Source organism: Toxotes jaculatrix, chromosome 7, assembly GCF_017976425.1.
Source record: "Toxotes jaculatrix isolate fToxJac2 chromosome 7, fToxJac2.pri, whole genome shotgun sequence".
NCBI lineage: Eukaryota > Metazoa > Chordata > Actinopteri > Toxotidae > Toxotes > Toxotes jaculatrix.
Window position 1 is genome coordinate 18915251 of NC_054400.1, and position 22083 is coordinate 18937333.

The window sequence follows — 22083 nt, forward strand, 5'->3', positions numbered from 1 at the left end:
GGGGCAGATACGGGTCCTGCTATTCCTTTGCCTGTTATCCCGAGGTGGGCCAGCTTCCAGACCTTGAGGCACTCACTTATCTGAGGGATTCTGTCTCCAACAGAGCACAGCTCCTCCGCTGTAGACCGCAATGCCTCGCCATTCCCTTACAGTCACAGTCCAATCAGCAAACAGCAGGAGGCTATCAGATCATGCATGTAGCATCAATACTGCTAAGATCTGTATCAGGCTTTTCTTCAGTTCACATACAGGGCATAAAACTGCTCTCTCCTTGCACAGGGTCTGTTAAAGGCCATGTCATACAGTCTGTGTGTAGTATCAGTATAAGGCTGTAGTGGTCATACTAAATTAAGAAGTGGATGGATATCCGTCCAGGATGAGGTTAGCTGACAGCGAGCAGAGCAGCTGTTCTTCTTGTTGAAGTTATAAATCAGTTTGGCTGCTTCCCACTGAGTTTCTCCCTGTAACGGTGGAGCAGGTTTGGACCGCTGGTGCTGCTCATGTCCCCTGACAGACACATGTCACGTCAACACATTGCACTTGCGTACACGTGTGACCCACTGCACACAGGCCTTAACCAGTGTGTGGTTGACTGGATTAGTTTTAACTTACGTAGGCGATTACTAATAAAAGAACATTGTTCCTCTTCCTTTTATTTGTATTTTAAGCTGCAGTATAGATCCATCTTTGATAAATAATAATAAATTACATATTCCATACACTTAGAGCTGTAACCAATGGTGCAACTGATGAGACTGACGTGCCATCTGTAATCTGAATTTAGCTCTGACTCTAAAAACACACGTAGCGTATGTAATGGATCGTGTGTTTGGCTACATAAATCTTAAAGGGATTTTTCCATGTTTGACACGTTCATACGAAACGGACATGTGTTACTGTGTGGTTACTTTTACTAAATTTGTCTTAAATACAACGAGAAAAGATGAGTTATGGTTAAAAATAGGAGTAGTTGAAGTAGAATTTTGGTTGTTACATATGCAGTACATGACTGGTATGTCCTATAAGTAGCTGTGAAAGTAAGAGCGGTAACAACTTTGTGTTTAGTTATTTTAGCCGTTATTGTGAGCGTCAGTGTATTCGCTTGGTGATCATAGAAAAAGTATATTTGGGATTTTTTTTTTGTTTGTTTATTTAACACAACTATACATTTGTTTATTTGCCAAATGTCTATGGGATTGTCATGACTTATTTAGTTAAGTTATATTTTTTTTAAGTTAGACCTGTTTTTGGTTAAGGTTAGGATGGGAAAAGAATAGGATTGTGCCTTGATAAGTCCAATGAGTGTGTAAGTCTTTGTTAAATATTATACATATAAGAACAATTTTCCCATGAGATTGGGCCACTTGCCCTAATTTTGATAATAACTTAACCTCTGGGTGCCCCTTGCTTCCCCCAGTTACCCTCATAAACCAATTGTACTTGTTAAGAAGTCACAATGTTCTGCAGAGCATCAAATTCAATTAAAGCCCAGCAAAGGCACAAGTTATCTAAAATGTGTAGCCTCCTTATCTCAAGTCCAGACTTGTGGATCCTGTTAGAATAAACAGCAGAAACTTCTGATGGGCTGATATTTTTACATTTTCCTTGGCCACAGGATGCATCACTCTTTCCTGAACTAATCTACTCAATTTAAAATTATGAGGTAATGCTCTTGATTAATTATGAGTAACGGTCGTGGTTGAGGGACTTGTGGTCCTAAGACACAAGGCGCTCTTTAGTGATAGTGGGTTTCCCCGCGTGTCTGCCTCAGATGATCAGCATCATTGGGTTTCTTTGTTCTGAGATTTCATCATTTGATGTGCTCAGGTTGGTCTTTTGGTTCCTCTCTTTTTGAGAAGTGTGTACTAACGTGAGGTGAATCGTGTAGCAGGTGATAACGATGCGTGTAGCGGGTGTTGGACGGCAGCTCCGTGCCTCCGCTGACATTATCCCTCATCCATTTACATGGCCAGATACCAAATCCCTACAAATGTGACTGACTTATTTGCTTCAAATGTAGAGTAGCTACATTAGGGAAAAAAAGATCTAATCAGCCCTATATGACATGGAGTAGGCCAAGGAGCCCTTTTGTTTGATTTGTACATGGGTTGGAGGGGCTGGCTATTGGAAATCCCTGAAGCAGGCTTTAGGGGCAGGTCTGATTCTCGTGTGAAATGGGAAGGCTCTATAGCTCTCGGCTGACTTGACTGGGGCTGTATGGGTGTGTTGGCAGGGGGAGCGCCGGTCATGAATAGGGTCTTTGACTACCTCAGACTTGCCCTGAAAGGCAGGACAAAGACCCTAGGGCAACGGCTTAGAGCCTCACAGCTGAGCTACAGAATGCTTGGCCCAGTCTTCCTCCCTCCTTGCCTGATTTAAATACTACAGTGGCTTTCAGCATTCTGGCGACGGAGGCTCGTATTCACCGCAGCACATTTACCATCAACTTTTCTCTCTGTTTTTGTTTACAGTACGCTAATGCCAGAGCTGTTTACGTAATCCATTGTATAGAATCCACCAGTGGTGCTGGTGAATATGCATCAGTGACTCTCTGAAAACCGCCTGAAGATTAGCTTCATGTTGCTCGCATTAAGCTGAATTTGTTTTGCTACAGACTAACTGCTGGCATATGTGTGTCTCACTGCTAATCACAACTCGACTCTGAGCCGTTAATTATGGAAAATTTTTGCTTATCTTCATGCAAGATGGAGATATTGGCAAGTAAACAAGATGCAACTTGGTTCACACCTCTAATTGCTTGACTATTTTTGACAGGTCTGTGTGACTCTTCAGCTTCGAGATTTGCAGGGGCAGAATAAAAAGCTATAAATCTTTTCTGCAGAGTTAATGGGGTTATTTGAGTCCTGTCCAGACACTCTCTCCCCACAGAGTGTCTAGTTTCAGATGTCACTCAGAGCTTTGTTTGCCCCCCAGGGTGAAGGGTTAGAGGTCAAGGTTCAGGGCCAGTTGGCTGAGTGGCCACAAAAGCCCAGGCTTCCCCTCAGCACATCCGATCTCTTCGTCCACACCAGCCTGCAGCCGCAGTGAAGAGATCAGTTTGCAACATTTGTCTTTTCTTATTATAACCTAAAATTAATTTTCACTTATGTCAAGGGTGTAATTTTGAGGATATAGTTACAGTTTCGCAATTTGCTCATAAAACTGTTTTAGAGTTTGGGCTTGAAACTATAATTGTTTCTCAGTGGAAACTTGTGTAATTATTCAGTTAGAGTTCTTGTTTTGGAGGAGTTTCATTGCTACCGTGCTGGTTCATTCTTACCTTAGAAACCATCCCTTAATTACTATTAATGCGCATAACATTGTATAATTTGAGAATTTATATTGCTAAAATTTCTGCAAAGACCCTCTTATCCTCACTTGCTCTGTCGATATTAACAATCAAGAATTGCACCTCAGCAAAATCTCACACCAGTCTGTTAAAAAAAAAAAAAAACACCTCTCAGTTTCTTTGTTCAAAACACCTCAGAAACTTTGTGAGCCCACAGCCTCACCCTCATATCAGCCCCCACCCACAATCTCAACTTTTCTCCTGGCCTCCCCACCCCCAACCCCCCTACCCACCCAAACATGTCCTCCAGCCAGGTTTATTATGCCGTTTCACGCAGACCAAAATTGCAGCTGCATGGAGAACAATCTGGAGCACATTAGCTCAGGCGCTGTGATTTATAAATTGTTTCTCAGGCCATAAATCCCTGCTGTAATTGTGCACAAGCACCCCTCTCTTTCTCCAGTCACTCCCCCTTCGTTCTCTCTCTCTGTCTCTCTTTCTCTCTCTGAGCAGCTTACAGTTCTTGGGTTAACGCTTAATTGTTTGCAGAAGTGTGGAGTTTGGATTGAGCAGAAGTTTGTTGCATTGTGGCGCAGATTTGGGGCTCACAGAAACAGCTCTTCATGAAAGATAAACTTTCCTACTTATTTTGTGCTGTTCCTAAGCCTTCTCCGTCGTGTGGTGCGAGCTCAACATCCAAAATGGGATGTGAGCATTTGTCTTCAGCTCCATGTTACTGTGGTTCATGCTCTGCATTCCTGAATACTGTGTAATTGTAAGGGGCCCTCCTAAACTCTGTCCCTGGGAATCTGATATTTACAGCAGCCCCTGATCGTAATCACCTTACCGTTCTCATTAGATTGTATTGAAACTGAAAGATAGCAGCAGCTGGATACGTTGTTTTAAATTTCATGTCCAGCCTTGAGATCTCAGTGGTCTGGTTAATATCATGAAGACGTTTTTTGATTCTGAAAACCTGGAACAGCCTCCATTAATCAATGTGAGCTTCTAAAAAACATCTCTCTTTTCTCAAAATGAATAAAAATCATTCATTTAATATCAACAGATGAAAAAAACTGTCATTCACAAATGATTGACGATCCCTTGTTTATTTTTCTGCTCCGCTGCTTTGCTTTTAAGAGACTTGATGAACCTTGAAGAAGTAGGGAACCTCCTGACCAAACCACATCCTCTAAAGGCTTTTTCTCCAACCACCGAAAACCTATACGTTCTTACTGGAAAATGTATTCTCCACCAAGTTTCAAGACACGTAAGACGAGCCCTCGGATGTGAGCGTGAATTGAATTTACAGCCAAACCTATCGCTGGATCATGATTTAACACTCAATATCACTACGTGGAGCGTGATGAAAATGAATCCTCTAGATTGCAGGGGAACGACTTTTACAAATGTTTCAGGTATAAAAACGAATGCTTTGGCCACGTTCCAGACCCCCCTGCAGTCTGCTGACAATACACATAACTAATCCTGGGGAATGTCATGGTAGTAAGTAGTGCACTGTGTCGCACATTGTAGGAGTGTGAAAAAAACTGTTTTGCTTCTAGCTCATATGATTTCTTCTCAACTGATTTCTTAGCAAAATTAGAACAGTTAAACATTTTATTTTTTATTTTTTGGTCATCTCTCCTTAAATGTTTCAAAAAGTGTTCATAAATGATGCGGGTTTCATTTCTAACAGTCAGCCTCTGTGTGTCCCTGTGCGACAGGACGGAGCATACCTGTGGAGTGTGAATGTGTCTGTGTGTTTGAGAGTAGGACAGAGCTGGAGGGGCAGGCGGCGGGGTGAGGCGAGGTGGGGAGGGCGGAGAGGAGACGGAGAGTGAAGTGAGTGGGGTTAGCAGTGGGGTGATAGCGATGTCAGGTAGTAAAAACTGAGATGAGGCAGGGCCCAGAAGTCTGCAGGGCCTGGAGATTTGCGCCTGCACTCACAGAGCAAACACAGGAGGCATCTGCAGGCAGCTGTGTGTATGCATGTGTGTGTGTGTGAGAGAGAGGGGGGGAGGGGTTGCTGCTGCTCAGGACAGGGGGGTGGGGGTGTGGAGCTGGGTGGTGGTGAAGAGAGAGAGGGGAGGGTAGGGGGGGTGGACTTGCAGAGTGAACACAATCAGCCCTCTGTTTTCATAAGACTTGTGGTATGTGAGAGCAGAAACAAATGTGTTTAATTTAGGGCCTTTTTTCTCTCTCTTGCCTTCACCACTACACCCACTTATGCCCACCTCAGTTTCTCAAAACTGACTTTTTCCCTTCAAGATGCTTCGTTGCCTCTCCTGCCTCTGTCAACTTCTCTTAGCAAGATTTTTTTTTAAAAAAGAGCCAAAAAAAGCTAAAAAAAAACAAAAAAACAAAAACAAAAAAACAGGGAAACAATCACCCACTGTGCCCTGTCAGAAAAAAAATACACACTTTTAGCAGGCGTGCTCAAATTTACTCTTGGAGAGTGGCGGTAAATATTTATGTGCAATTTCTGGAAAAAGAAGAAAAAAAGATTATTTTTATGTCTTCACTGAGACTTTGGAGTGATTACTGTGCTGTGGTATTTGCCCTGTTCAGAGTGAGAGGTGCATGCTGGACTTATTATTGCCTCCTAAATGCCTTGGCAGGAACTCTGTATTATATTGGTAACCCATGCTGTCTCCAGTCAATTTGTGTTTGGTCATAAATGAAAAATTCAGGTCTCACTTGTGTGTCATTGGCGTAGACTTGGACGCACACACACACGCACGCACCTAGATTTGCACACACATTTGATTTCTAAGTCGAGCTTTACTGTAAACATCCAGCCAGTCGCTGGTAACCACCTCGTGTTCTGGAGTTAATTATACAGACGTTTATGGCTGTGAATTTCAATGAAACGGGGCTACTCCCCAAACAATAAAAAGTTGTGTTCCTGTGCGACTGGACAAACAATGCCACAGGACATGGAAAAGGACGACATCTTTGACATGCGGGTTGTAGCCCATCTTGACATGAGATCACACTGACATTAAGTGAAGCAGACTGTGACCACTGAAACTAGATCTCCCAGGTACGGGAAACCACATAAATGACTTCACATAATTGACTTGAATAGCTTCGCACCCTCCTCTCTCTCTTTATGAGATGGCCTTGCTCTTACCAGATGCATAATTATTTTCTTGTGTGTCTAATTATACAGTGGGTTTTATATGACTCGCTCTTGTGCTGTGTAACAGAATTACGTACGTATTCCTAACTTTAACCCCAGTTTAAAAATGTTTTGATTAAAAGTACCTGAAAGTCACCAAGCCAGACTAAGAACAGTGGCGGGGTCATTTAAATACTGGTGTGAGCTCAACGATATCACTCTAGATGCAGGAAGCAGTAACTCAGGATCCTGTCATGCAAAAGGAAAAAAAAAAACCCTGAAACAAAAAATTGCTAGAGTTGCAAAAAATACAAACTCCTGCTGAAGTCAGAGCTCACTCACTGGGATAGAATGTTAAAGAAGCTTTTTTGGGGGGAGGGGGGTTTGTCTTGGCCTTGTTCTCTGTTAATGCTGTTTTATTACTGAAACAGCAATATGTTCACTCCCAGGACTTTTGCCGGCCAGTTTGGCCTTGTACAGAATATGCATGAGGCAGTCATATGACACTCATTCGCTCACTGAGTATTTCAAATCTGAATCTTGGAAGTCTTTTGTTTGCAGAATGTGAACTTCTGCACTTTGTAAGCAGTACAAACTGTTACAACACATATATATTTTTTTTAGTCATCTTGGAATAATAAATTGCTACACTCACAATAGATTCTACTGTGCATCCTCTAAGTCCCTTGAATGGACTATTGATATTGTATGATAGATGGAGCTGTAGGCGAAGTGTGGAACCATCTTGGAAATCTTGGAAAAACCTTGACGCTGTGTTGTTGGGACCTCCCTGGTGCTGCCTCCCCTCTTCACTCTTCTCTCTCCCTCTTTGCACTAATAGTTCTTTTGTGTACAAGAGCATGTTAAGAGGCCAATGAGCCTGGCCTTAATAGGCCACGTTACCATAGGAACCACAGCACTGTGGATGTCTGACCTTTGACCCAGTTTTTTTTACTGGCTGTGAATAAGAGTGCAGGACGACCAACCGGGTCACAATAGAGGCCCGGCAAACTGAGGGAGTACCCCTGTCATAGTCACTTAACTTCATTCCTCTATGGGCTAATGGACACTTCAAATGTGGTAGCCATTAGCAGTATGCTGTCTCCGCTGCGGCACCACGGGCTTGTCAGGGTTAATATAAAGTAAACCACGAGACTAGGTGATGAGCTGAAAAAGGGGGCAGCAGTAGTTCTAACAGTTTTTTGTGGGTGTCTGATGTGACTGATTTGTATTCAGCAACTAAACGCAGGTAGATGTAACACATTTCCACTAATAAGCACAGAAAGCCAAAAATGATCCAGGGTTAGAAATCCATGTAGTCGGTTTGGATGAAAAAGACAAATCCTTGTCTACAGTCACACTGTCAACAAAATATTTTTCTTCTTTCTTTCTCTTTGTATTGTCCTTTAGGATAGCTTTAATTAATAACTTCCTCCCTGACTAATCTTCTTACTTCATAGTGGACTGGATAATAGGACACGGTACCCCCTATTCAGAAATATTTGCAGTGGCCCTGGTAGTGCATTACGGGTCTGACCAGCTGAGCTGCTTGTCGTTTCCCCATCAATTACACACTAATTAGCACAATGACTGCCGAGGTTTGCTTAAGAATTGTCAGTGTAATTGCCTCTAATGTTGGCAAACAATGAACCTTAATGCAAACTCTGAGTCAAGGCGGGGGCTACTTATCACATTGTCTTTGTCCCAAAAGCTTTTAATTGTGTTTCATGCATAGACCAGGTTGAGGTGTCAATGGCCCTGCATGAGCAGGCGATATCAGCAGAGAAAACCAGGGAGGGACTGTTGTGTCGGGGCCCTGACAGGGCTATTGTATGAAGCTGTTGTTCATATGGGCAGGGGACGGTAATTAACACCTCAGCCAAACAGCAAGCTGTGTGGCCCATTTGTTTTCTGTTGGGGGGTAAAAGAAAACAATGGGGAGGGGTTCTCCACACAGTAGGTGATTGACATTATCTGCTGGAGCGATCCATGGAGGCATTCCTGCTGCTCTGCTATTCACCACAAGTTGGGCGAAGCCATTTCACGAGTGTCAGGCCTCGTCTGAGCTGCCACTTTATTCATATTCACTCTTTTATTTGTTGTTTGTTTGATTGCTTGCTCCTGATTGATTGAGTTAACCCAATTTAGCACAAATGTCCAGACATATAATCGGTTTTAGGTAGTTGTGGTTATTGGGCATTTTTTGCTTTTTTTCCCCTCAGTTTCCGAATTGGAAATATAATTTATATTTGTCTTATTTTGACAGCCATTGTGACTTCTCATTGCAGCTCTGAAGTCGGCAGATAGTTGCTAGCAAAGTTTGGGATTTTTTCTGTCCTTTTGGCAAAGTGTCTGACTTAGTTTGACAGCAAATGTCCAGACATCTGTCTCTTCTCCATGCTCTGATGTTGGCCTGCAGTATGGCACCACACACTTCAGAGATGACAAAGACTCTTGGCTGTGTTTTCCTCCGCTCTGTGAGAGCAATGTAACAATTAGAACCCAGCTCTGGCAGGCCACATGCCCCAGAGCATATGTTGTATTCTCTCAGTTCAAAAAACCAAAGGGCTCCAGTGCAGCTTTTTGGAAAATTTCAGTGGCATCACTGCCACCTTTGTCGCATCTGGGTCCTGTAAAAGTAGCACATTCTACTGATGTCTATTCTGAGTGTTGGAGGCATCAGGGAAGGCTGGAAGACAATTAGAGAGCTACAGAAATGGATCAGCTAAACTTCACTTTAGTTACACATTTCTTTCAGTACTCTGTCCGAGTCTATTTACCAGAGCTTCCAGCTCCCATGCTGAAACAGACATTGCTATGGGCCCTGACCATATGTCTGTATTTGTTTTTAATAAAATAAGGGCATGTGCAAAGTATTACTAAATGTCTTGCAGTTAAGCTGATATTAGATTATCTTCTGATTCAGTATTTTACAATTATTAACTTCACATAAAGCCATGTCATAACTATTTGAATTGTTCATTTTAAATGCTACCTGACTTTTTCTCTTCCACTTCCCTTGTTTTTTTGTTTTTTTTTCACTGTAACTCTGAGAAAGTTTCTGCTGAGCAGCATAGCCTGCAATTCCTCGCCTTTTGTTTCCTGAAACAACTCATAGACCCAAACACCCTCCCTCTCTCACTCTCATGTGTTAGTGAGTGCTGTGCTGCTCTAGTCTGGACTGGAGCTAATGTGACAGTGTGCGGCTGGCATTACCTGGCTGGATGTTTCGGGGAGTGTGTGAACAGTTGTTCCATGGGGCACACTGGCAATTAAAAGAAAAGTAGGCGCTCAGGAAAAAAAAGTGCCTGGGGGCATGTTCCTCAGTCCTGGCAGAAGCTGTCAAATAAAGGATGGATTGGGTGGGAGAGCCGGGGTGGGCACGGCCGGGCTAGACCAAACGCTCACAATAGTGCTTGTTTCATTTGTGGAAGGACTCATGATTGACATAGATTAGACAGAGAAAACTGCATTGTTTTGGATTTTCTCTCTGGAGAGTAGCATTCATTAGGCACCATGCACACAGCAGAGTAAAGTTTCAATAGGGAGCTAGCAGCCTCTAAAAGCAACTGCCTCCTGACAGTTGTATGGACTTGGGCCCATTAGTTGGAACCTACGATTCAGCCTTGAGCAGTATAGTGAAAATGAAGAGGGCTGATGTCAACTCCAAGAATTTCCCCCCTTTTCGAAGAGAAAAAGGGTCCCCTTCCCCCTGCCTCAGTGCTCTGTTGGACCCCAGCTGTCAGGAAACAATACCCTCTGCCTGCTCCGACAAACTCATTCCTGAAAATGTTTTTTTTTCTTCCCTCCTCTCCCTTTTCCCCCCTCCTGCTATAATGTCTTTTCCATTTTTAACCCACAGCCATCCAAGCTTCCTTCCTCCTTACAAACCCAGAGTGATGAATGAAGTTTTAAAAATCAAAACCTGAATGCATGACTCCTCCAGTTTACTTGTTTGTCATCATTTATCCTGCACCAACTTTTGAAAAGTTGACAAAAGCTTTGCATAAATTCTTTAGCAGGTTTTGTCAGTCATTTTTTTAAGGTGTCAGATATTGTGTCTTGTCTTTTCCATTCATCAGATGTTTTCCACAGCTGGACATCAAACTGTGCATATGCATAGGTACTGATATACACAATGCTACGTAAATGACAACGGTAGTTACATCGCAAAATGATTACAGTGGATGCATGGTGAGACTGTGCAACCATCTCTTACCGACAGAAATTACAACCTATAATACACTTACATATCCAAAAGGCAACTTAAATAATAAACTATGATACCTTTGTGTGTCTGGAGTATATGGGCCTGGACGAGCAAAACATAACCTATAATATAAAACCCTTTTAATTAATTTGAAATTGTACCAGGGAGAAAATCCACATGCATGACAAGCTGCTGTATCCGGTATTTAAACTGATTCATAAACCAGATGGTTGAGCTGTGCTTTTGGAGCTCTGGCTTCATGCTATCTTCATTGCTGGAGGACAAAAAAAAAAAAAAAAAAAGCAGCTCAGCTTGTATCGAGCAGTAAATCACAAAAACCTCTCCTCGAGTACATAGCTCTTACGCCATGGCACAGTGGCAAAGGGACGGGCAGCAGTAATAATAAGACAAACTGCTGTGGAAACCTTTGTGACAAGTGAGAGAAAAGAAGGAAAGCAAACACTTGCGCAACCCGTTATGATAACTTTAGTACGTGTATGAAAAACAGTGATACTGGAAGGAGGAGGGGCTATGTTCGGGTCAAAAGGCCAAACCAAATTGAGACAGGCAGACAGAGGTTACCTTCTAGTCCGCAGCTCAACCTTTCGCTGCTCTGTAGATGGGGCTTCCTTCCAGCTGTCTCTTCCCACCCGCTCAGCGATGGGCGCCCACAGCTGGCCTCTTGTTCTTCCTTGACAAACGGCAATTTCACAGTCCTCCACCAGTCCGTTGTGTTCACATCGCTCTCCCTGCTCTCCCCCGTGCCAGAAATCACTGTCTGACTCCAGCAGCAATGTGGGTCTCGTACAGGTGTCTGCTGGAGATCTCTGCGGGTTTGACACCATTCATACCACTTTTGCACGCTCTAGGAAAAGATGTGCTCCCTGTGGTTCAGTAATTGTAAATATTAAGGAGCTGATTTTTGCACATTAGACTCTTTTTCCATTTGGTTTCAATATCCTGCCTATTTTTTTTTTTCCGTTTTTATCACTGTGCATGTTTTCCCTGCAGTGTCTCTGGTTTTGTTGTTTAATTCTGCTCCTTTTCTCTCACCCGCAGTACCTGCAGATGAAATGGCCTCTTTTGGATGTTCCCGGATCTGCAGGACTAAAAGACTCCCGCTCTCCAACACCAGGACATTTAGTAAGTAGACACTAGGACACAAAACAAAATTTGATAATGACAAGATTAAGCTAAAAAAAAAACTCCAAAAGCTGCAGGTTAAGCAGGATTTTGTGTTGGAGATAAGATAAAATTTGGAGCCAGGATTATCAGTATTATTGACCACAAATCAGTATTTCAAATACTGTTGCGTGTGCACACCATGGTGTGATTTCTTGTGTGGTTTTAATTCAGTTCATGCGTCAGGAAGATTGTGGACTAAACCAGAGAAAGTGTGTTTGACAAAAGAGCAGCATGGGAGGGAAGAGAAAAAAAAACAAACATTTCCACAGTAAAATTTCATACACCAAATAACTTGATCTATGGTGGTATAGTGAATTTATAAATGTGAAAGTCTTAGCGTTTCGCCTCCGTCCTTATTTTGTGGCACTGATACGTTTGCTCCAGGCGATGTCCTGTGGGACATTAAACCAATTATCAAACAAATCATATAAACTTGTTGGGGGAATCCATTTACTGCAAACCATATAAATGCTTTAATCAAACTATCACCATAATGTAGTTATTCGAAATAATGAAGTTACAGTGTGCATGTAAATGCACTGGTTCACATCCACGCACACAGCCACCCCCACAATCCCTCCAGCACCTGCAGGCCAACTGCTGAACAGTCTCTCTGTCTTTGCTACAATAACTCAGTCTCCATCATAAATCTCTTGAGTTTGAGCCTCCTTGCCATTCCTGAACTTTCCCACACAGGTGTGAACTAGTCATCATGGTGTCTCACTCTGTTTAGACAATGCGGGGCCTCAGCAGACCTGTTTGGTTAGTGGCTTCGCTGAGGGATGTGTGTTCAGGATTGAAAACATTAGATAACGCGAAGACTGGAGCATCTATCTAACATCTCACTTGCTTGATTGTATCAGGGCGTTTTCTGGTTTGGGAAGTCATGTTGAACACAAAGCCACAATCACTACACTTTAGTAATAAGAAACGTTGTGGCTCAGCCCCTTGACCTAACATGTCTTGGCTAGACGTCCTTGCTGAGTTTGTGGTTGATTCTCTGAATCTGCAGTGATGCACATGACAAAGTCCTCATTGAGCACAGTCAATAGGAAATTGTTGTGAAGGGGACGGAGTTTGCTCATGGGAATCCAGGACTGTCTTAAGTCTCAATGGAAACCAATTAAAGATATTTTATTAGAATAAATGCTGACCCTTCAGTGACCTTGTTGATTTTTTTCCTCTGAGACACAGCAGCTTCTGTGTGAAGTTTTGTTGCTGAGAAGTTATTTTAATTTATTTAGTTGATGTGTAACATTATGAAATTATGAATCCACATTGTAGGGAGACAGAATTAAGAGGAAAAAGTCAAAACAATGAGTATGGTAATGGCAACTGAATTTAAAGGAAATGAAAGCACACTGACTGAGACTGAGTTCTCTGCCTGCATTGTTTCTGTTGTGTCCTTCAGTGGTTGCTGCTACTTTTCATGTGGCTCAGTGTTGGTGCTTTTCTGTTTTTTGTTTGGCCTTCGTCTCTTTGAACGTCATTAAACCTGAAAAGTCAATGCAGACAGAGACACTGCAGAGGACTGAGAATGTGAGACATCAAACTGTTTTCTGGCAGAACTGTTAGTCATGTTGTCAGAATAAGAAGTAGCCTTCCATTTTTATCTATGTAAATACAGGTACTTTCCTGATGTTTGGAGTATATGCTCTTGTGTGTCATGCATGTAAATGTTGTTGAAATGCTTTTCTATTTGTACACAGAGACTTATAGATTCCTATACAGGTCTTACATTGTTAGCAGACTGCTTCATAACTTGATTTTAAATTCTTTTAAAGCTGGTGCTTCAAAAGGACTTTTTTAAGGGAGATGACACACTATTTATTATGATCTTTTTTACTGTTTTTACTACAATTAAATGACAGCTTTAATAAATGGGCAGCTCAAGGCTGAAAAATATGAGACATTATCATTAAAACTCATGATAAAACTCTTTCATTTTAAAGCAGTTTAAAGGTGGGGAAGTTCACCAAAAGTGTAATAGCTTCCATTATGTGAACTAAAAGAGGAAGTCGCCATGCTTGATCTGATGACCTGTTACAACAGGGTCATTTGATGTGTGGTGCGAAACTGTAATACTGGGTACGGCGCACTCTGGGCACAGAGGATAGAAAGTGAAACACCCCGCTCTATCCTTACCCCCCACTCTGGGCCAGGAGCCCGCATGCCCCTCTGGTGTGCTGCTGCTGACAGGGAGCCAGGCTGATTATGTGCTCATTACTCCAGCCGAGGAGAGAGAGGGAGAGTGGGAGGGGAGCAGCAGGCTGGCTCCCCAGGCCTGCAGGCTCCCCAGGCCCCAACACTGCACTAATGAGAGCAGGGGGAGCGGATGGGCACACATGGGGGGCCAGGGATTACTGCCCAGGGCCAAGAGGAGCCAGAGAGAGAGACCCGAGGAGAGGCGGTGAGGAGACACCAGCAGGGACTCCTGAAGCAGACCTGTACTCCTGCAGTCAATCTGCAAGCATGTGTTAAATCTGACATTGTTGTTTTGTTTTAATGACGACCTGGCATGGTTTGGAATATCCTGCGCGACCTTCTTGTAGGCACATGTATATGTCTTATATATGCATGTTAACTATGCATAATGTTAGTTTAATGATTAGGGGTTTGCAGCGTATCAGTTCAGACGCCCCTGCAACTAAATTAATCTTCCACCACATGATGACAGTGCTGATATTTTAAGATTTTTTGTGAATGATGCCATCTTGCATTCCTACGTATGCCTGTGGGGAACAAGGCAATTATTATTGGTGAACTGAAATGGCTTTGACATTTCTGCTAATTCTGGCAACATGGAACAAGAGAAGACGATGTAAAATATGAATCAGAGCATTCGATGGGGTGCGAAAAGTCCAGGGAAAAACCGTCCTGTCACTGTGCAGATTGGGTCCATAAGGCCTCTATGCTAATCGGAGCCTGCTCTGGCCTGAGATCCTCAATTATTCAACAGACAGGTTTGTTTAGCATTCACTTGGTATTGCTTTTGGTAGTAATTCTGGTGGTGGTGGTGGTAGCGGTGGGCTGGGAGGACTGGGAAGAGGGGAACAAGCTTTTCTATGAACATACCACACCCCACCATGCACACACACTCACACACACACACACATACGCACATGTGCATGCACATACACAGACACACGTCCGGCACCCCAAAATCCCCATATCAGCTCCTGTGTTCAGAGGGCTGCCTCCTTATGAATAATACATCAAAGGTGCTGCAGGGCTTGGTGATGCAGTATGAGGAACTTGTCAGCCCATCAGTAGTGGCCGAGCTGGACCAGGGAGCAAAGGAGAGGAGAGGAAAAGAAGGAAGGAAGTAGAGGTGGTGCGGCTGTCTGAATTATCTGCATCTCGTATTCATCTTTCACAACGTATCAATTCACAGTCATTATTAGTCTCCTGATAATGATGTCAAGGCTGCGTACGTCCCTCACTGAGGTCACTCCGTCATTTGCAGTAATTTGTCCATGAGGCCTATTCTCTGTGTCAGCACCGACTACACTGACTGGTACTGTTATGCTGGATTAGAAGGAGCTGTGACTCTCTAATGAGGTAGAACTGACCGGAGTGTCTGTCCCTTGGTTACTTATCAGATCATGGTGCACTCAGTGCTCAAATATGGGCTGATCTTCACTTGACAGGGACACAAGAATCCCCCTCTTTGTTTCAATATTGTATTAGTGCCTAGAGTAATAAAGGCAACCAGGCACCAGGTCCTGTCAGCGTGTCATAAGTCACTTAGTCACCGAATTGTTTAAGTGAATTGAAGTGGCAAGGTCTAGAGCAGCATTCCAGAGATGCCTTTTGTCTCCCTACATGTGTCTGGTGCAATCGTCAACACTCAGGGCCGTACGACAGTTTAAGTAGAGATACTAACTGAAAAAGATGCTGTTTTTTAATTTCTCTCAAAGTAGTACATACACTTGCTTTCGACCCGTATTGCTTCAACAGACCTTTGACTGGGAGTCCGGTGAGATTTTCTCATTTTGCATGAGGCAGTGAACAACCCGGGATCCATCATGAAATCAAAGGTTTGGGGAGGACTGAACTGAATACTGATCTGAGGTCTGCAGCCCTGCTGGGCCACTGCAGAGACAAGATCCTCTTCAGAAATGGAATAAGGAACCGGTGCTTTGATTCCAATCTAACTCTGAAACGAACAAATTTAGCATCGCAGGATGAGTGAAATTACACAAGACACTGTTTATCAGCAGCAAATTTACTAGAGAATAATGTTTAAAAATATTTATTACCACACTAGGTCTCAATGAGATTTGTTTATGTGTGTGGCCGTACAGTATACGCTTTGCTGGTTTTGTTAGCCCTTTCGATTTATTTAGCGACCACTGGGGATATTCACTCCAGTAATATGACGCCGCTCGGCGCTGTATTATTCTAACCTAGAATATTACTGCCATTGACCTTTTCAGAGGCGATGACCAGACGTAAAGCACACGTTGTCTGTGATGAATGGCATAGTTTTGGAACGGTTGATTTTAAAGACATACGACACGGTCAGTCCCCTCTCACGTCCGCTTCCTGTTGGCGTTGACAAACAAGGCTTGGATTTCTCAGCATGCCAGGCATTCTTTTCACCCTGTCTTTCCTGGAGTTTTGAAAGGCCTCTGAGCCTCCCACCCAGAATCGCCGAGCATAAAGACACACAAAGCTGCGGGGTTATTCAGTTTGTTCTAAGCTCTCTTCCCCATCGGCTGTTTGCCTAGTAATTCAATTCAGATGTGCAGGATCCAAAAACATGTTTGCTTGAATGAAATCCACCCCTCCACCCACACTGACCAAGGACTGTGCTTTTCTTAGCGCCGTTCCAAGTTGGACAGCCAGGCGAGGTACTGCCACCTCGGCCTTTTTAGCTTCAAACCCTCTTAAGAGACAGACATCTTTTCTCAGCATCGGCTCAGCAACTTTTGGCTGTTTTTGTTTTTTTTTTTTTCTTTAAAACTTTCCTGCTACTAAGTCCACTCGCTCTGGGTGTTTTTACTTGCTAGCTGAGAGGTATGCACCACTGCAGACCTGTTTGCAACAAGCCCGTCTATGTAAAGAGCATGATTTCTGTCTGCAGATGTAGATACCATCTGGTTCCAGGTTGCTCTTTATCCGTCCTATCACGTAGATGTTGTTTATATTTAAAACACGGCTCATGTTCCTTGTGGTTTCCTTATTACACTTTGCTTGTGGATCATGACCAGACATACGAAGCTGTCATGGGCTGGAGGAATATTACTTCTACACATAAAGCAAGTGAAAGAAGGCATTGATACTTTAGTGTTTAGTTTTAAGTCACGATTGAGCCATTAGTCTTGTTCTTCAGTTTTACAAAACCACATTTCATGCTCTCAGAGCTCTGGAGAGCTTAATTCATTTAAATTAGTTTAGAAAATTATGCTGATTTTGAGTGATTTAATTAAAAAATGTTGTGATTTAAAGATAGGACTTTGCCTGCTGATGTAGTTGCCTTTATTCCTAACAGAAAAACTCAGGCAGGTAGGATACAGGTCAGAGTAGTTCTGCATATATTCAACCTGCCTACTCCATTTTAATCCGGATTTTGTCAGGCTGCTGAACTGAAAGGCAGCGCAGAGTTGAAGCTAGTGCCTTCAAACTTAGAAATATGTTTAGAGCACACGATTGGTGTATTCCAGGATATGAATAATTAAAAGGCATCATTTCAAATTCTCACTGAACTGCTTCCCAAAATGTGTTGGCACCCAGGTCTAGAGGTCTCAAACAGCCCTCACAATATAGGGAAAATGCAGGCATATTGTACGTGAAGTAGAACAACAAAGCACAACTCAAATATACATGACATGTGGGACCTGGGATTTCAACCCAGCAAGTCAACACTATTTCTGCCATGAAACTGTATCAAAGCCCTTTCTGTGTTGTGTGAAATCTCTGCGCATCATCGTATGCGTTGACCTTATATGCTCTAAGTCTGGAGAAACCAAAAAAGTCCAGAGCAAAGTGATCTTAATATAGCCATGTTTAACACCAGTAAATATTTTCCTCACTCCATCTGGCATTACCAGAATCAAAGCATGCTCTAAACATGGGAGAAACCAATTTGCTAAAGATTTAAAAGGAGGAAAAAAGGTTGGACCTTCCTTTAAAAAAAAAAAAAAAAAAAAAAAAAAAAAGTGGTAGAAAAAAAAAGCTACGATTTGGAACAATTCTAAGCAACGTGAAGCAGGAGAGTGTACAGAAGTCTCAATGCAAACCTTGTTCCCTAGCAGACCACGTTGGGGAGAGACGAGAGGTTGAGAGGGGGGTGGGGAGGGATATTGAAGAAAGGTTAGCCTAGAGGAACAAGACTCCTTTCTCCCCCACCCCTTGACCCTCCCATGTGACAAGTTGAGCCAACAAGTGCTCTATTCAGCCAGGCAGCCAGAGGAAATGACTGCGAGGCTGAGCGCTGCCTAATGAAAGTAGAGACGCTGGTTATTATTATTGTCTTCATCATCCTCGTCGTAGTCGTAGTGCCGGTTAGATCTTGGCAATGATCAGCTCTTTTTCAAAAGTATTGTTGAAACAGCTAAAAGATCCCCACTGTGTGTAAAAGGAAGTTTCATCTCTGTACTCTCTGTTCTTCACCACTTATCTTAAGTTATACAGATTTTTAAGTGTTTTCCTAACATTAGGGTCATCTGTTGTATAACATGGCTGTGTAATCCACCCATGGGTGTCTGCCTATTCCCATCAAGTGACTGCTGTCAGACAGAGTGGGAGATGATGTCTCCACTTGTTTATGGGTATTCAGTTTACCTTAGCCTGATTGTGTTTGTTTGTGGCTTGCTGGTGTGACTTTTGGACTCTGTGGCACTGTTGTTTTTCTTGTTGGACTGAACAAACAGCTCTCTCCTCAGCTAAATGGTCGTAATGGTCTTGGCATGTGTCTGCAAGGCTTTTTAGTGTTCCTTGGTGCTGGTCCAGATTGCATCACAGGGCCGGTCACACGCACAGACTGTGATGTTCACCATGGAGGGCACTCACACATGATGGCCTATTTACTCCATGCATTTCTTTTGAAAAATGGGCAACAGAAATCATGTGCAGTATACGTGTTTTATCTGTAAGCACAGGAATTGATGGATTACTTTGCATTCACTCTGTTTTGAATGTTGTGTCCGACACTTGCTGCTAATCAGTCGCTTCCTGCTCATAAATTGCCTCTTCTTCTCTTCATCAACAGTCCAACAAAGTCCCAGTGGTTCAGCATGCCCACCATGTCCATCCACTGACGCCCCTCATCACCTACAGCAATGAACACTTCTCCCCTGGCACGCCGCCATCACACCTCTCCCCAGAGATCCTCGACCCAAAGACAGGTGACGTCTCATGGATGGATTCACTTTATTGTACAATGCAGATCCTAAAGTGACATGCCATTTTAAAAGCTGCTTTCTCTTCTCTGTATCATCTACAGGTATTCCCAGGACACCTCACCCATCAGAGCTCTCTCCATACTACCCCCTGTCCCCTGGTGCCGTCGGTTCAATCGCACACCCTCTGGGCTGGCTCATGCCGCAGTAAGTTCCCTCCACTGTCAGCTGTCCACACAGCCAGATGCTCGTACCCAAAAATGTTTATAGCGGATATGTGGGACAGACATCTCCAATCACTTTTTCCGAGCAGTTTGTTGTGCGCATATGTTCCCTTGCTGTGAAGTCGCATGTCATCACGCCACAGTTAAAGCGAAATAACTTAACTTCAAACAACAGCGAGATGAAGAACTGGAAAGCCGTGTCTTGAGTTTTATGCTATGTAGTCTTAAGCGCAGGTGCACCATATCACAACAATGATAAATTAAACCATTTAGGAGTTTACCAGGAGGAATTCACAAACATTTATGGGTTTTTCTACGGGTCTCATAATCAATTGCAATGGTGCTGTTCCACAAGCAGGGGATTTGAGTTGATGAGTAGGGGATTAGTGCTGGTGGGTTAGCTGTCAGCTGTGTTTGATCCACCTCACACTGGAGCTTTCACTCATTCACTCTCCTTCTGTCTCTCAGGCAGGGCCAGCCCATGTACTCCATCCCTCCGGGGGGATTCCGTCACCCCTATCCAGCGCTAGCAATGAATGCATCCATGTCCAGGTGAGCAGATCATATTCAGCGACACCCCCACACCTTCCCAAAGGGAGACATTTAATATCTGCTGCTTCTATGACATGCTGTAATCACACTTCTCTTGCTTTCTTTGTCAGCCTGTTTTTAGACTGTGGCTGAAATAAATGGCGGGTGTACAGTTAAAGCTCCTTTGTAATCATTGTTAAGCTGTTAAGGCAGCATTTTGAGGAAATAGCATAAATCTTGTTTTGAACGGTTGCTTAATATCTCTCAACCACACAAATTCAGGATAAAAAGCAGAATTAAAAAAAAAAAAGTTACTTCCACTTTTGACAAAACATCGTCAGATCACGGACAGCCAGCGGTGTCAGGACTACAAAGGGATGTGAGGTCTAAGTCTATCACAGACAAGTTCAGCTTCTTAAATAGAGTGAACACATTATTGGCATTCAGTACTCCTCTCTTGTCTTTTCTCTCAGAGCTAAACTTCTGTGGTCAGGCCAGTGTTCTGAGCCACTCCACAACACACACACACGCATAGCGCCGAGATGAAAGGGCTGAGAATCGATTAGGACAAATCAAAGCTAATCTGAACCTACACGTCCCATCAGACTAAACTCTCTGACCCTCTGTCAAAATTGGAAAGATTTGTAGCCGGCCTTCCGGTGTTAGTACGAGATGAAATATTCAGAAGGATCTCGGTGATCAATAGAATGTGCAGCTCCATCCTGAGGAACTCACAACAATCAGAACATACCTCACGCTATTTCTTATACTATATAATGCATCAGGTTTAGTGTATTTCAAATATTCCACCAATCCACACAATTAAAATGTTTTCAATTCTTACAGCAAGCTGTTGGGTACAAAAAAAAATTCAGTAAAGACATTTCTGAGTGAAGCTTATAATGTGTAATGTTTTTGACGTTATTTGTTCATGACACCCAGTAAGATGTAACGTTAAAATTGTGATTGAAAGACAAGTGACAATTAAGCAAGCAAGAATTAAAGCAAGACTTGGAGACAATGAGAACGACTCCCGCACACTGTCTCGCTGACAGATGAAATATTTGATTACAACGTTTTGGTCTATCTGGCCTTTATCAGGTACACAGGCAGCATTTTGGTGAGACTAAAATCTTCAAATCTATCAACAACATAGGTAACAGAGATACAACTGCATTACATGAATCTTAATGGGAGTAGTATTTAAAATATGTGTAGCTTGACTGCATGCCGTTACTTGAGGCCGCAGCAAAGTTATTCACTGGGGACTAAGCAGGATGTTTACATAGTCGGTATAAGTTTATTACCAAGGGAATGACATGGCACCTCCTTGTTTATACATTATAAATTATTAATTAGATCCCTGAAAAAATGGAAGATAAGGCAAAATATCAGCTCTTACTTACAGACTTTATACATATTCTTTTTACTTTACAGAGATAGTGATGAACGGAGGAGTCAAAACAAGATTTTAACTATCTTTCTGTGTGAGCATTTGTAACCTTGGCTCCACTGCTGTTGCTTTTGATGGCTAGAAACAGTTAGAAAAGCTTCAGTATGTAAGTGAACACTGGGTTGGTCCATACTGAGTGTATCATAAGGTAAAGCTAATAACCCTGCACTCACCTCATGCAAGTACAAGGCAATATTGTGCATTGTCTCCCGTAACAGTCTGTGTAACATATTAAAATGGCTTTAAATAGAGGAACTTTTCTATATAACACTAACTAGTGTGTGATAGAGGGGTATGGAGCTTAATTTTCCCCTTTGTCCACTACAATGCTCCATTGTATTAACAATTGGAAATTGAGAGAGCCACTTTGTAAAAGGTGTTCTGTGTGGACGGCTGTCAGAACGCTCTCCATGGTCTGGAACGTGGTAAGGAAAGTGGTTTCAGGTGTCACGGCCATGCTGTCACCATGGTAACAACACACTCCGCTTTTCTCCAGCCATTGCTGAATAAAGGGGCTTTTGAAAAAGTCTTTATTTGAACAAAAAAAAGCAAGCATGTAACTCATTGTGTGTATGAATTTAGTCTAGACAGACGCAGTGGGCACAGTGAATTTCATCCTGAGGGTAAGGCAGGGCAGTAATGTGCCAAGTTAGCCGAGCTTTTTCGTGACAGATTAACAGAAAAATTTGCTTTTAAACCCGACTGTTAAATGTGCCTCCTT

The 22083-nt window shown here is 42.9% G+C and overlaps 1 protein-coding gene across 2 annotated transcripts in view; it reads left to right on the forward strand.

Annotated features, from left to right (window-relative positions):
* The window catches only part of tcf7l1b (transcription factor 7 like 1b), a 32143-nt gene that overhangs the window by 7698 nt on the left and 2362 nt on the right, over positions 1-22083 (forward strand). For both annotated transcript variants that reach the window (XM_041042295.1, XM_041042296.1), the window contains exons 4-7: positions 11683-11766; positions 19025-19160; positions 19259-19361; positions 19847-19930. In XM_041042295.1, coding sequence (XP_040898229.1) covers positions 11683-11766; positions 19025-19160; positions 19259-19361; positions 19847-19930 — 407 coding nt within the window. The remainder of the gene's footprint in view (positions 1-11682; positions 11767-19024; positions 19161-19258; positions 19362-19846; positions 19931-22083) is intronic.